Source organism: Ictalurus furcatus, chromosome 9 (assembly GCF_023375685.1).
Source record: "Ictalurus furcatus strain D&B chromosome 9, Billie_1.0, whole genome shotgun sequence".
Classification (NCBI taxonomy): domain Eukaryota; kingdom Metazoa; phylum Chordata; class Actinopteri; order Siluriformes; family Ictaluridae; genus Ictalurus; species Ictalurus furcatus.
Genome location: NC_071263.1, coordinates 28,729,437 through 28,744,470, shown reverse-complemented (window position 1 = coordinate 28,744,470; position 15,034 = coordinate 28,729,437). Strand labels below are relative to the sequence as shown.

The 15,034-nt window shown below is 41.2% G+C and overlaps 1 protein-coding gene and 1 long non-coding RNA gene across 3 annotated transcripts in view; one reads left to right on the top strand and one right to left on the bottom strand.

Annotated features, from left to right (window-relative positions):
- The window catches only part of LOC128613129 (uncharacterized), a 10,327-nt gene extending 5,087 nt beyond the window's left edge, over nucleotides 1-5,240 (top strand). The window contains exon 3 of the long non-coding RNA XR_008386831.1: nucleotides 3,966-5,240. This is a non-coding gene — a long non-coding RNA (uncharacterized LOC128613129). The remainder of the gene's footprint in view (nucleotides 1-3,965) is intronic.
- arhgef10 (Rho guanine nucleotide exchange factor (GEF) 10) overlaps nucleotides 1-15,034 on the bottom strand; it is a 77,628-nt gene that overhangs the window by 48,301 nt on the left and 14,293 nt on the right. The window contains exons 3-11 of one of the 2 annotated variants that reach the window (XM_053633704.1): nucleotides 12,045-12,305; nucleotides 11,710-11,961; nucleotides 9,858-9,894; nucleotides 8,801-8,889; nucleotides 8,325-8,381; nucleotides 6,579-6,769; nucleotides 5,234-5,350; nucleotides 1,169-1,280; nucleotides 621-733 (exon numbers count right to left, since the gene is read on the bottom strand). In XM_053633704.1, the coding sequence (XP_053489679.1) occupies nucleotides 621-733; nucleotides 1,169-1,280; nucleotides 5,234-5,350; nucleotides 6,579-6,769; nucleotides 8,325-8,381; nucleotides 8,801-8,889; nucleotides 9,858-9,894; nucleotides 11,710-11,961; nucleotides 12,045-12,305 (1,229 nt within the window). The remainder of the gene's footprint in view (nucleotides 1-620; nucleotides 734-1,168; nucleotides 1,281-5,233; nucleotides 5,351-6,578; nucleotides 6,770-8,324; nucleotides 8,382-8,800; nucleotides 8,890-9,857; nucleotides 9,895-11,709; nucleotides 11,962-12,044; nucleotides 12,306-15,034) is intronic. The other variant, XM_053633705.1, reaches the window with a different exon arrangement.

Below are 15,034 nucleotides of genomic sequence, written 5' to 3'. Positions count from 1 at the left end.
AATATCTAAAACACTGTACAATTTTGGTTAGATGTACACAATTTTTAACTAATATATATATATATATACCCATAGACACAGACACACACATACATATATATAAAATGTATATAAAGACTGTGTAGTACGATCATAGTGAAACTACTGTTGCATATTCTTGGTGCTTTTGCTTCCTAACCATATACATGTGCGGTATGTCACGATAAAATTCTGTCATTTTTATGGATTTTTCCCCCCCACATCATTCTTGAATAAAATTTGTTTATAAGGAGGCTCCCCAGTGAAATGAATGTAAATACCCTGCACTTTATCTTTTATATTATTCATCAACGTCTCTTGCCGTTTCTGCTCGCATTATTAAAAGGTTGACAATTTGACAAATATAAACCTCTGTTGAATTTTTACATTTTTGGCCTAATAAGATTCGACCGGTGTGTGTTAACTTCTAGGAAATTTCCAACATCTTTAAACCATTATTTTAACGTTTTATAAAGTTACAAATGATTCACGTTAGAGATCTATAAAACTCAAAATCATGGTGCTGGGTATAAAATAGTCAATTAAATGTTAGCTGTGTCTATATTGAATGTTCAAGTGTGTGTGTGTGTGTGTGTATACACCTGCTGTTGAGAGAGTCCCTCGGGGGCGGGGCCTAACACAGGCTCCACGTTTAAACATTCCACCTCGATGAAGAGTTCGGATGGCTCTTCTTCAAAACATGATGCCTTCCTCTCTAACACACACACACACACACACACACACACACAGACGGTTAAAACAGATTAAAAAAAAAATCACAACAGAGATTAGCTTTAACATTGACTTTTGGGATTTTCTGTCTTAACGTGATGTCTTTAAATTGATGGAAAATGAATCGGAAATCAATCAGCATTACTCAGCTCACGCTCGGGTCCTTATTAGCTTCTACGTCCTCGGAGTTATTTAGTGTTTTATACAACTAACCGACGTTAAAAATAAAAAAGGTTCATCTAGATGGAACCAAACAGGAACAAGAGCGTTAAGTAACGAATAAAACACGGGCGTACGAGCCGTTATAGCAAACTAATCAGTGGCGGAGTGGTGCGATACTGCCCCCACGTCAACATGAAAAGAAATGCAGCTTCGAAGGAACAGGAAAGCGGAAGTGTAGATGCGGAACTCCTCCTACCGTGACCAAAAGATTTGGTTCGAATGAAGGACTTTCCCTTCTTGACCGCCGCTTTGGTTTTCTCCAGGCCGTCTTTGGTGCCGTGCTTGGCCGCCCTCACCAGCTTTTGCATCTGTTCACATAAGACCAAACACGATTCAGTCACGCAATCTCACGCAAAAGCATACAACTGATTATTCATTCAGCGAGACGTGACTTCACGACCGGGACGCGTCGGAATAATACGAGAGCCAAAAGAGCCAAACGAACATCTCGTCAGATTAACCTCAGAAGGTTTCTGAAGCTACGACGAAAGCAGCGCGCCTCCGGACCTTTACGTCCGAATTAATCTCGTGCGATGTAAAGATTCGGTTATCTCTAGAGCTGAAATGCTAACTTTTGTGTTTTTGACTTCATATTTCGTGTAAGATCTCCACAAATTAACATAAAAGTAAGCCAGAAGACCAGCCTTCAATTCCCTCCTCCAATAAAAACAGCAGCGGAACTAATCAACATATTAATCTGATTAAAACGACCGACATTTGTATACTCTCTGATATTAATAGGATCCCGCCAGAAAGCCCCGCCCCCCATGCTTAGCGCTCTCGTTTTCCATCGCGTATATATCATCATATGCGCAACTTTTCTAACATGTCCAAGTATCCAGGAAATCCAAGCCCCTTAACGAATAACTCACCTTCAGACTCTGAACCCTAAACCCCGACTCCTAAACCTAACACGCCAACATTTTTTGGTTCTCCACCAATCATCATACCCCAAACCCTAACTTTATCCTCGATCCCTAAACTCACGCACACTTTCAGGTCTCATCACCTCTCATCTCTCGCACCTTAAACCCCAACAACAGCCCCGAACTATAAGCGCTATCATTCTTCTGCTGTAGATGAACGAGGAACATCCTCACGAAACACCGAACCAGGCCATGAGCCATCATGTCTGGAGATATGAAATGTTGTCATGGGTTAAAACATCGAGATGTCGTGAAGAGGGTTTCATGTAGGAGACACATGGGGAAAAGACTGCAGCAGCAGCTCACGACGTTCAGCTGTACTGTACAACTGATCTATTGTGAATAAATTTACAGAAGAGAAGAGGAACACACTCCAGACCGCGCGGTAATGAGAGTAATCCGTGTCGGGGTGGTGTGATGAGACCGAAGTGCAGAATGGAGTGTGTTACTCCGCTTACACCACAGCCATCAGTCAGCGAGGAGGATATTATAACGTTTCTGTTATTAATGAAGGACGTTTTAACGTTTTAACGGTTTATAGTTAAGATTTAATGCTGTGGAGCGTCTGAGAGACAAGTTCATTCCTGTTTACTTTATAGCTGCGATAAACAGCCGTTTCATCACCAGCGACACCTTCTCTCTCTCTCTCGCTCTCTCTCTCTCTGTAAATCTGTCCGTCTTTCTCTCTGTCCTTCTCTGTCACTTTCTCGGTCTGTCGGTCGGTCTCTCGCTCTTCTCTCTATCTGTCTCTCGTTTTCTCTTCAGTGTCTGCCTCTCTCTCTCTTTCTGTCTGTCTCTCTCTCTCTCTATCGGTCCATGCCTGTCTGTTTCTCCCACTCTGTCCATCCCTCTCTGTCTGTCTCTCCCTCTGTCTCATCTCTCTCTCCATCTGTCTCGTCTCTCTCACTGTCTCGCTCTCACTGTCCTTCCCTCTCTGTCTGTCTCATTCTCTCATCCCTCTCTGTTGCTCTGTCTGTCTCTCTCTCCCCCTCTGTCTCATCTCTCTCTCTGTCTGTCTCTCCCTCTGTCTGTCTGTGTCTCCCTCTCTCTCTCACCCTCTGTCTCGTCTCTCTCACTGTTTCTCTCTGTCTGTTTCTCCCTCTCTGTCTGTCTTATTCTCTCATCCCTCTCTGTTGCTCTGTCTGTCTCTCTCTTCCCCTCTGTCTCATCTCTCTCTCTGTCTGTCTGTCTCTCCCTCTGTCTCATCTCTCTCTCCGTCTGTCTCGTCTCTCTCACTGTTTCTCTCTGTCTGTTTCTCCCTCTCTGTCTGTCTCACTCTCTCATCCCTCTCTGTTGCTCTGTCTGTCTCTCTCTTCCTCTCTGTCTCATCTCTCTCTCTCTGTCTCTCCCTGTCTCTCTCTCCCTCTGTCTGTCTGTCTCTCCCTCTGTCTCATCTCTCTCTCTGTCTGACTGTCTCTCCCTCTGTCTCTCTCTCCCTCTGTCTCATCTCTCTCTCTGTCTGTCTCGTCTCTCTCACTGTCTCTCTCTGTCTGTTTCTCCCTCTCTGTCTGTCTCACTCTCTCATCCCTCTCTGGTGCTCTGTCTGTCTCTCTCTCCCCCTCTGTCTCACCGCTCTCTCCGTCTGTCTCGTCTCTCTCACTGTCTCATCTCTCTCTCTGTCTGTCTCGTCTCTCTCACTGTCTCTCTCTCTCTGTTTCTCCCTCTCTGTCTGTCTCACTCTCTCATCCCTCTCTGGTGCTCTGTCTGTCTCTCTCTCCCCCTCTGTCTCACCGCTCTCTCCGTCTGTCTCGTCTCTCTCACTGTCTCGCTCTCTCTGTCTGTCTGTCTCACTCTCTCTATCCCTCTATGTTGCTCTGTCTGTCTCGTCTCTCTCTCTCACTCTGTCTGTGTCCATCTATCTCACTCTCTGTCTCACGCGATCTCTCTCTCTCTCTCAGCTGGAAAGCGTAAACTCCTCTATCTTGAAGACTTTCCCGTTCCGGCAAACTCTGCAAAACCCCGTGACTGTTACAAAGCTCTGACACTGGAGACTCCTTCCATAAATGTAAAATATATATTTTTTTAAACATGAATGAAATCCTCATGTATTTTTGTTTTGTTTTGTAGAAATCGAGAATAATCCAGAAAGAAAAAAGTCCCAAAGCTGAAACTGCTGGAGCAGTCACTACACAACATGTGCTTGTAGTGACCAGCAACACTTAAATAACATGCAAAGCAACACGAATTAGAAGGAGCAACAAAGACCACACCCACAAAACACACACAAACACACACGAGTGAAGTTTCCATCCGCCTGTTTTTGTTTTTTTTTAAAAAAAAAACGTTTTCTCCCCCCTTAAAGTCCCCTCAGAAAACAAATGATAATTAAATGATGTGGTAAATACATGCTCCAGTTTCTCCATTTCTGGATTTTACTGCCATTTACCACATAAACCTTTTAAAGTTAGCATCTGCTGGCTATCTTTAGCACAAAAACTATTTCCTTGGCAATTTCCTTCAAAACATATGCTATTTTACCTTGCAAGCTAGTTAGCCCACTCACTAGCACGTCAAACAGATAGTTTGTCTGTTTTGCACAGATAATAACAGTTAGGAGAACACAGTAATGAATAACAGTCATGCTAACCAGCTGATCTGCTAGCTAGTTTACAAATGAGCTGACTGAAAAAGGACACAAAGTTTAAATCAGCAGTCATGTACAGATGTAGTACTTACTGCTACATAAAACTTGCACTAACTAGCTAGCTGGGTAAATTGGTTAGCCGAATAGAAAATCAAATCAGATAGTTGGCATGAATTTTGGGTAGCCGATTGCTTCGTCTGTACAGATACTTTGCTAATATATTCAGTTTGCTAACTAGCTAGCTTGCTAAACAGTTAACTGAATGTGGCGTCATACACAGATGCAATAGTAGGCTTATTTATTTATTTATTTATTTATTTATTTATTTAGTAAGGGTATTTTATAGATATTTTCCTTTCTAAACTCTTGCACTCGTCCTTGCATCAGACTGCAAAGCCTTATGGGTAAGCTGCGCTATGGAAGTCTACGCTAGGACTCGTATAACAAACTTCACTCGAGCTAATAAAGTAAACCGGCGTCAAGGATTCAGCCAAGAGGCAACTCGACATCAGTTTTTTTTTTTTTTTCCGGTGGTATAAAATTTTGCAAAACATTTGGATGGAAACATAGCTACAGAGGCGCTAATGCTAGCATGCTACCACAGCGACCATGGAGGGATGTGAGACGTGAGACGTGAGACGAGAGACCCACCACCAGCAGTGTGTTAAACAGCGAAAGGAACAGGATGGGTAGATTGATGGATGGATGGACAGAAGGATGGACAGACTTTTTCTTTATTAATTTTTTTTACCTTCTGCTCATGTTTGTGTCTGAGCTGCTGCAGCTCGACCGCGCCCACTGCGTTCACCATGAGATCTTTCACCTTTCGCTCATAGTGCTCTTTCAAGCGTGTCAGATCTTGAGAGAGCTGCATAGAGAGCAGCAAAGCGGGACATTACACACACACACACACACACACACTATTCATTTACTAACACTGTCATTCAATTCCCTTTTCAGGAGGACTTTCCTGAAAAGTCGCTGCAGCTGAAGGGCTTCATTACTGAAACTCTTTCAGCTTTTTGCTCAGACTACACAACATAAATATTACTTTACACACCCATCAGTGTGTGTTTGCTACTTCCTCAATAATAATAATAATAATAATAATAATAACAACAATAATAATAATAATAATTCACCCAAGACTGTATTGCAACATGTTCATGTGGTCACCGTTTAAGAGAAGACTCCATACGGAAGGCACACGCAGACGTTAGGTGTAAGTGTAATTACATTTTTACATTTTACAATTACAAATTACATACTTGATTTGAAGAATCTGAAGATTTTGTGCTGTATAATATTGAAAGATTTGGGTAAAATTAAGAGCTGTTGGAGGATTATCCGATTGATAGAGGCTTGTTTGAGAATTGTCGGTGGATTATTTGCATTACTGTTGGAAAACCGAAGGCTTGTTGGAGTTCTGCATGATTCTTGAATGTTATTTTGAATATTATTGGATGGATTTTTAAAAGGACTAATGATTGCTGGAGGAATTTTTGGAAAGGTCGGCCGAAGCTCGTTCGAGGATTTTTGCCGGACCGCTGGATAAATGGAGGATCGTGGGCGAATAGTTGAGGGATTGTTTGGGGATTGATGAGGAATTGCTGAAGACTTCAAGGTCTGCTGAAGGATTCTGGTAAGATTTCTGCAGTATTGTTAAAGAAATGAATGAACGTTGGAGACATGTTCAGGGATCGTATGGATTGTTGGAGGATGACGTTAGGATTCTGGGTGAGGTTTGTTTGAGGATCTTGGCGAGATTGAGAATTGTTGGATTGTAGTTGAAGAACTGTTGAGGAATTCTTGCAGCACTGTTGGAGGATGATCAGATTTTCTGGAATGATAGAGGCTTGACTGAAGGTCATTACAGGATCTTTGGTGGGTTAATGGAAAATGGTCGAATTATTCTAGGATTATTGTTGGATTTTGGTGAAATTGTTGGCACACGGTTGTGCGAATGGTTGCTATATTCTTAAAGAATTAGAGGATTGTTGCAGGCCTGAGGATTGTAACATATTTTTTTCCCCATGTACAAACCTGCTACACAATTTGTTTCATAAAACTGTGCATGTGTGTGTGTGTGTGCATACGTGTGTTTTGGTGCTGGGTGTGTGTCGGCGGATGAAGGCGTTGGGAAGGACGCCGTTCTCTCCGTGCCCGCCTTCTCCATCGCTCTCCTCATCGTAGCTCTCGAACTCGCTGGAGCTCCAGCCGTTCTCCACGGAGCTGCTACCTCCCTCCTCACCAAGCTCCACATCATCATAGATCATCTCATCCACGTCTGCTCTCACACACACACACACACACACACACACACACACACACACACACACACAGAGACACTATTAGCATCACCATCATGTCCATAACACTTCTCACTGCTGTTTCTGAGGAAATGAAAGTGAATATAAAATCTTTACTGGAATATTATTATTAGAATATTACGGGTTGTGAGAGCCTGACACCCACACACACACACACACACCCACACCCACACACACCACTTCCACAGTTAGATATGCTGACTGGGCAAATTTCATGTAAGCTGAACTTAACCACATTATTAATGATCTTAACAAAAAATGGAGTAGTTCAGTAGTTTGGCCAGTTCAGTATTGAACGTTAAGCAGCTTATTAGTTTATCTGTTTGAATCAAACAGTTCAGTATTTTGAGTTTAAGAGTTCAGTAGAGGGTGTAACAGCCCAGGAGTTTGAGTTTAGCAGTTACAATTTAGCTGTTTATTAATCAGTAATAAGTGTAGAAGCTTTAGTTTAGCAGTTTATCAGCTCAGTAGTTTGACTGGATCGTTTCAGTAGTTTGAGTTCATTAGTTAGAAATGATCAGCTCGAGCTGCAGTTCAGTAGTTTGGAATTATCGTCTTACGAGTTTGAGTTTAGCAGCTCGTGATTTTGACTTGGGGCAGTTCAGTAGTTTGAGCTGCAGTCGAGTTGAATTTAGAAGCGAGTTTAGTAGTAGATAGTTACTTTAGATAGTCTAGTAGTGGGGTAAGGTACTAATATCGACACCCTTGGTAAATACAGTTGCAATCAAAATGATTCAACCCCCAGTGCAAATCAGGTTTCTTGTCAAATTTTACAGACTTGCAGCTGTTTGCGATGAACAAATCATATGAAAGTGATTGAAATAGCTCAACACGACGAACGCTTCAGGTGGTTTCGACAAATTCAACTGAAAATGCAACTTATAATGATTTCTCCAGTTTCAAAATTATTCAACCCCCTGAAGAGATTCCCTCACAACAGCACAAATATGCAAAACAGGTGTTGTCTCAAGCACACCTGATGCCAGTAATCAAGGGCTTCATTAGTTGCGGCAGGTGTGCTTGAGCTGGAACACATGAAATACCTGAACTGGCTAGGGGAAGAAAATGTATGAAATACCTGGACGGGGAAGAAAAAGGAAGCGATCAACAGCTGCAAGCAGATTTGTGAGAAGGCAGGTTGTGAAAAACCCTCGAGTGACTGCAAAAGACCTGCAGCAAGACCTGGTGTAACGGGCACTGAGGTTTCAATGAGCACAGTAAGGCGGGTACTAAACGCAGTTTACTGAGTTTCAATTGGGCAGTTTGGTACTTTCTAAATTTAAGCTGCAGTTCAGTAGTTTGAGCTTAGAACCGAGTTGAAAAAACCGAGTTGATCAAAGTTGGTCAATAATGAAATGAACAGACCTTGTTAGAATAGATTCAGTTGGAGTCGAAACGTGTAAAGACGCCACAGTGGCAGAAAACGGCGAGCAGAGTGAAATGCAGAAGTAAGAGGAAGACAGACGGACGGACGGACAGACAGAGAGGGAGCAGGAACTCGGACACACCGACCTGTAGTGGATCCCGAATTCTCTCTCGGAACGTCGTCGTAAATAACTTCATCTGGATCTGAAATGCAGACGCAAACACACATGCACGCATGTCCTAAATCCTCATATCTTTACTGGGAAGGACAGGGACAACCTGCGTGTGTGTGTGTGTGTGTGTGTATAATCTCATGCAGCAGTCAGACTCGAGCGGATGCCGCTGCTTTGAAGGAAAGTCATGTCGCAGGACAACTTCCTCTGCAGAAGAGGAAGGAAATCTTCTGGGTCTGGGAATCTACTTCAGAACTGTTTACATTTCATCAGTCAGGACAAGCTTACGCAATTCAGCCTCATAACGAGGAGAGATTCTCGTCAAAGAAATGCACATGCGAAAGGCTTCATGGTCCGATCAGTTCTTACAATTCATACGATCAGTTCATACAATTTGCGAATTTGTATTTTCCCCATCTCGACCTTAAAGTGAATAAAACGAGGCCTTACTCTCCATCCAGGCCGTGTTAGCAGGGTCCGAAGCCCACTTCGCCAGAGCGTCTTCCTCCCTTATCGCCGGATGGTCTACGGTGAAGACGCTGTAGGTGAGACAGGTAAACATCGGTTTAGATTATTACCGATCACACGCTACAACATACGGATAAACTCTGGGCTGAAGTCTATAACAGACTGTGTGATGACACGTGTTCTTCAGGTCAGATTATACGATTAAAAGATCCTCTAACGATAGACCTGCGATTGAATTAAATGACCACGTTCTGCTTTACGCCAATCGATCAATCAGAAAGTGGAGAACTATTTATTCAAAGCGAGTTTGAGGAATATTTTTTCTGTCCGTTAGTACATTTCGTATACATTTCTCCGTCAACAATAGCGTACTTTGTAGCTGTCCGGTAAGATTGCCGTCCTGTTACGGCTTTTAGAAGAGCATCGTTGCAGCAAACCAGAGTGGGTTTAGTGGGTCGGCCATTTTGAAAGCCGTAGCACGGGATCTTTGATTTATTTTTTTTTGTTGCTTAAATTAATTAGCTTAAAATTAATAAGACAAAAAAACTAAACGGAAAAAAAAACAACAACAACAACGCAAGTTGTCATTTACCACAGACACCGGAAGCTCCGCCCACAAATGTTAAATAAACGACTTAACATTTCAAAAAAACTTCATCACATCGACGATCTTTTATTCCTCCGTACAAGTCCGTGCGAGCGATCTGTTACTATAGAAACGGTAACGTATTAAAACAAGTGCATTAAGATAAACCTACACTACTGTCAGTGCTGCTGTTATATAAAAAAAAATAATTAAATCAACACCTTCTGACCAATCACGATCCAGAATTCAACCACGCTTTTCCATCAAAAACTAGCGATTAAGACAGGATCCATGGAACGTTTTCCTACATCCGAGTCCCATTACAAGGTAATTATCACGCAAAAAAATACGGAAAAATCATAAAACTGTGCAGATGAAATACTACATTTAATTAAAAACAGCTACAAAAGTATTTCTAATACAACGCACAAACAATTCAGTTAAAACACTCACCTGTCAGTCAGAGTATGCCCCGCCCCCACAATGCTCACTGCAGAGGAAATTTTTTTAAAAAAGGAAAAAAAAAGAAAAGAATATTAGTTGCATGATTAAGACATAAGTTTTATTTTGTCGTGTTTACTCCACAATATGAAATTAATGTCCGGTTAAGCCTGGACACCTCTTATAGAGTTATAATAGTCAGTTTATTTAGAAATAAGCACTATATTTTATTCTCATCAATTGTTAAGAAAATAAACAATATTGATGGAAATGAAGAATGGCAGAATTTTTTTTTTAAATAATTAATCTCTGGTGTTGCATTCAGATGGACTTGGGTATTAAAAAAAAAAAAGGGGGGGGGGGTAATATGGAGATTATGAGAGTGTGATGTGTCAGTCAGCAGACTTGTGTCCTGATGTTAAATTACTGGAAAATGCAGGGAATGGAATCTATTATATAAGACATTAAAATGTGTGTGTGTGCGTGTGTGTGTGTGTGTGTGGGTGGACAGTCACTAGCATCACTGATGTAAATATGATTGGAAAAATTCATAAAATTTTTAAAATAAAAACGAGGGCTGTTATGAATGTACAATATGCATTATTAAATTATTATTATTATTATTATTAAAAATATAAGGAAACCAAAAAAAAACAAAACTTCTCTTTCCACTGAAGCGGAATAAACAATGTTGCTCAATATCTGACGAACAGCTGTAAGACATTTCCACCAACAGGGGGCAGCAACATGCTTACATTAAGATACAGTGGAGAAACTGTTCATCTTTTAGGAGATCTGAGTGTTTTTGTAACATGGTTAGGTATCGTCACGTGACGCTTCCATGGCTCTGGACTGTGAAATGGGTGTGGCCACTATGTGGCAGTAGGTGTCTGTCAGTTTCAGTGAAGGAGGTGTGGTCTCTGTCTTTGATTTGTTATTCTCAGTGAAGGAGGCGTGGCCTCAGTAATTGTCAGTCTCAGTTAAGGAGGTGTGGTCTCTTTTCCCACCAGTCTCACAGTGAAAGAGGTGTGGCCTCTGTTCCTAACAGTCTCACAGTGAAGGAGGCGTGGCCTCTGTGTTTGATCTGTTAGTCTCAGTGAAGGAGGCGTGGCCTCTGTGTCAGTCTGTCCCATTCTTACTCTTCAAAGCTATAAAATATTGTCAGTTCTATTTCAGAGCAAACTGCCTCCGTACTCCACATGTTTACGCCACGTTCGTGCTTTTATGATCAGATCTGTCCAATTTGGCAAGCATCATGAGGACAAATTCTTCATTTTATTATTATTTTATATTATTCCATATTTTTATGCAGAACTGCAGAGCAATGATTGTTCTACGTTTACTGTTCCTTTGTAAAACATGATAAAGCAAAAGTTAAACAATTATTCTGAAGTGGAAAAAACGAAATCAGAAATGACCAGGGAATAAATCGACTGTAGACCGTTTACCTTCAGATGCGTAACATAAAAAGTGAGCTGCGTATATGAATACATTTAAAAAGCTGGCCTAAACGCTGAATGAAGAATAAGCGTGTGAGAAACAGAGCTGCAGCAACACTTTCAGAGCAAACAGGAAACCCTGATCACAGGCAATGTTCTGCTAAATAAAGACTCATGGCAAAACATAAAGAGCACGGCAGAGGAGAGAGGGAGAAGCAAGTTTCCATCTGGATGTTGGAATTTGTTGGCAAAAAAGTTGGCAGAAGAAAACACAAACTGTAATTGGATGATGGGATCCATGGGCGGAGCGAAGGCACCTCCCAGAGAGCACCATTATTTCCTCAGTTCATCCAAAATGATTTCATCCATGCGCCAACAAATACAAATTAAACGTGATCATAATGAAAAAATCTGTTTCTCTTTACCTTCTTCATCCACTGAGAAGTGTCTGATGATGACAGGCGTGGTGTAGGCTGGGGTGATGATTGGGACGTTGGAGGGCGAGGCATAGCCGCAAGGCACGGGCACCATGTATCCAGAGGGCACAATGGGGCTGCTGGGTACGTCCTGGGCATCACCTTCATTCCCATTGGCTGGGGAAAACAATGCAGGCGGGCTATCGGGGGAAATGTCGATCACCGAGTACGGGTTGACTTTGCGTCGGGACCCGGGATTCCCTATTGTTTGGAAAAAAATAGATAAATCGTGTACAATTCACACCCACTGTACAGCAGTAGCAGTAGGAGATCCATAATCATACCTTGTGTATCAGCGCCCTCTGGAGGCGGCGGGAGCTCTTTATCTGCACCATGTCCCTCTTCAGGAGGTGGAGGGAACTGACCGTGTGGAGCAGAAGAACAGGTCTGCGGCGGTGGTGGTGGCGGGAGATCGGCCTCGGCATTCTCCAAAACCGGGCAGCCTGAAGAGTCGAAATCCAGAGCAGGAGGGAATGAGGGAGGGCGCTCGGCCTCGGGGGCTTCGTCATCAAATTCAAAACTTTCACCTTCTTCTTCATCTAGCACTGAAGACAGGAACAAGGACAGAGAGGGACAAATGAAAAACCATTCCACTGTATGATATAACCACCAGTGGTACACTTCCTTAAATAAGATTTTGGAGATACACACCTTCCCAATTAGCATGAGCAATAACACAAAACACAAAACCAAAAAGACCACAGTCCCTCCCACTTGTTTTCTATTGGCTCACCAGACCATGGCCTATGAATTCACAGGTCAAAAGTAAATGCTACCAGAAGCAAAAGCGTCTTTCACGTCCCGTGTCCTTTCCCCTTCAGTGAATCGTTGAATTTTTCCACCGGGTGAAGCTTTTTTCCGAGTCGTGCTTTAACTTAAAAGGCATTAAAAACGGGCATCTCCCATATCACCATAGTAAGAAGTCAAAAATCGTAAAATTCTACCGCTGAACTGTACATTTTCGCACCTCTAGGTACAAAATAGGCATGATGTATACAATCCTACCACAGACCCTTATGGGTGTTGGCTGTTATTTACAAGCTAATGAATATTAATGATTGCAGAGATTTTACACAGCCCACCCACCCACTAGTCATTAATATTCATAAAGTCACCCCTCAACAGACAGCCCTGATTTTTTGCAGAATTATATAAAACATTTTCTGAGTTAAAATAAGTTTCATAAACAAATAGGAATAATACAAAATAAAATCATGATGTTAATAAATATTTATTTCTAAAGAAAGCATAATCTCGGGAAATCTAAACAACTCCTAGCTAATCTAGCTAAACCAAAACAGATAAATTTCTAGTTAATCTAGCTAAATTTAAACAACTATTAGCTAATATAGCTAAACCGGAACAAAACAACTCCAGGCTAATCTAACCAAATCTAAATCAACTACTATTTAATCTAGCTAAATCTGAACTATTTAACTCCTAGCTAATCTAGATAAATGTAAACAACTCCAGGCTAATCTAGCTAAATGTAGACAACTCCTAGCGAATCTAGCTACATGTAAACATCTCCTAGCTAATCTAGCTAAATCTAAAAAACTCCAGGCTAATCTAGCTAAATCTAAACAATTCCTAGCTAATCTAGCTAAATCTAAACAACTCCAGGCTAATCTCGCTAAATGTAAACAATTCCTTGCTAATCTAGCTAAATCTAAACAACTCCAGGCTAATCTCACTAAATGTAAACAACTGCTAGCTAATCTAGCTACATGTAAACATCTCCTAGCTAAACTAGCTAAATCTAAACAACTCCTAGCTAATCTAGCTAAATCTAAACAACTCCTAGCTAATCTAGCTAAATCTAAACAACTCCAGGCTAATCTAGCTAAATCTAAACAATTCCTAGCTAATCTAGCTAAATCTAAACAACTCCAGGCTAATCTCGCTAAATGTAAACAACTGCTAGCTAATCTAGCTACATGTAAACATCTCCTAGCTAAACTAGCTAAATCTAAACAACTCCTAGCTAATCTAGCTAAATCTAAACAACTCCTAGCTAATCTAGCTAAATCTAAACAACTCCAGGCTAATCTAGCTAAATCTAAACAACTCCTAGCTAATCTAGCTAAATGTAAACAACTCCAGGCTAATCTAGCTAAATCTAAACAACTCCAGGCTAATCTAGCTAAATCTAAACAATTCCTAGCTAATCTAGCTAAATCTAAACAACTCCAGGCTAATCTCGCTAAATGTAAACAACTGCTAGCTAATCTAGCTACATGTAAACATCTCCTAGCTAAACTAGCTAAATCTAAACAACTCCTAGCTAATCTAGCTAAATCTAAACAACTCCTAGCTAATCTAGCTAAATGTAAACAACTCCAGGCTAATCTAGCTAAATGTAAACAACTGCTAGCTAATCTAGCTACATGTAAAGAACTCCTAGCTAAACTAGCTAAATCTAAACAACTCCAGGCTAATCTAGCTAAATCTAAACAATTCCTAGCTAATCTAGCTAAATGTAAACAACTCCAGGCTAATCTCGCTAAATGTAAACAACTGCTAGCTAATCTAGCTACATGTAAACATCTCCTAGCTAAACTAGCTAAATCTAAACAACTCCAGGCTAATCTAGCTAAATCTAAACAACTCCTAGCTAATCTAGCTAAATGTAAACAACTCCAGGCTAATCTAGCTAAATGTAAACAACTGCTAGCTAATCTAGCTACATGTAAACAACTCCTAGCTAATCTAGCTAAATCTAAACAATTCCAGGCTAATCTAGCTAAATCTAAACAATTCCAGGCTAATCTCGCTAAATCTAAACAACTCCTATCTAATCTAGCTAAATCTGAGCAACTCGGCTCCTGGCTAATCACTTGCTAGCGTTTCAGATTACCTAAAACGAAGCTATTTTTTTTTTTAATAGGGTTAAAGTTTGACATGTCCCTTTCTCTTCTTCTGTGATACGAAGATATTTTGCAACTCTTTTGTAAGTGGTTCACCGCTTGAGTTTTTAATCCGCTTTCTCGCATTCTTCTGAAAGCGACACACTGCAGAAGAAAAACTCTGAAGGTGAAGTGGAGTTTTTACTCTGAGCGCAGTGAGGAATGTGCATATCTAAAGTTCCTTATTCTTAGAAACACTTGGAGTGAAGTTGCGGTTAAGGCTCGCCACCTCCTTCATCACTCCCGGGCCTGCAGCTATTTTTAAAACCAGTTCCCCACACCAGCATTTTGAGGAGGTGCATCGTCCTTGTGGAAGTGAGGAAAGACCCGGAACATCTGTAATTTACAGGGTGGATCCGAGTTCCTGA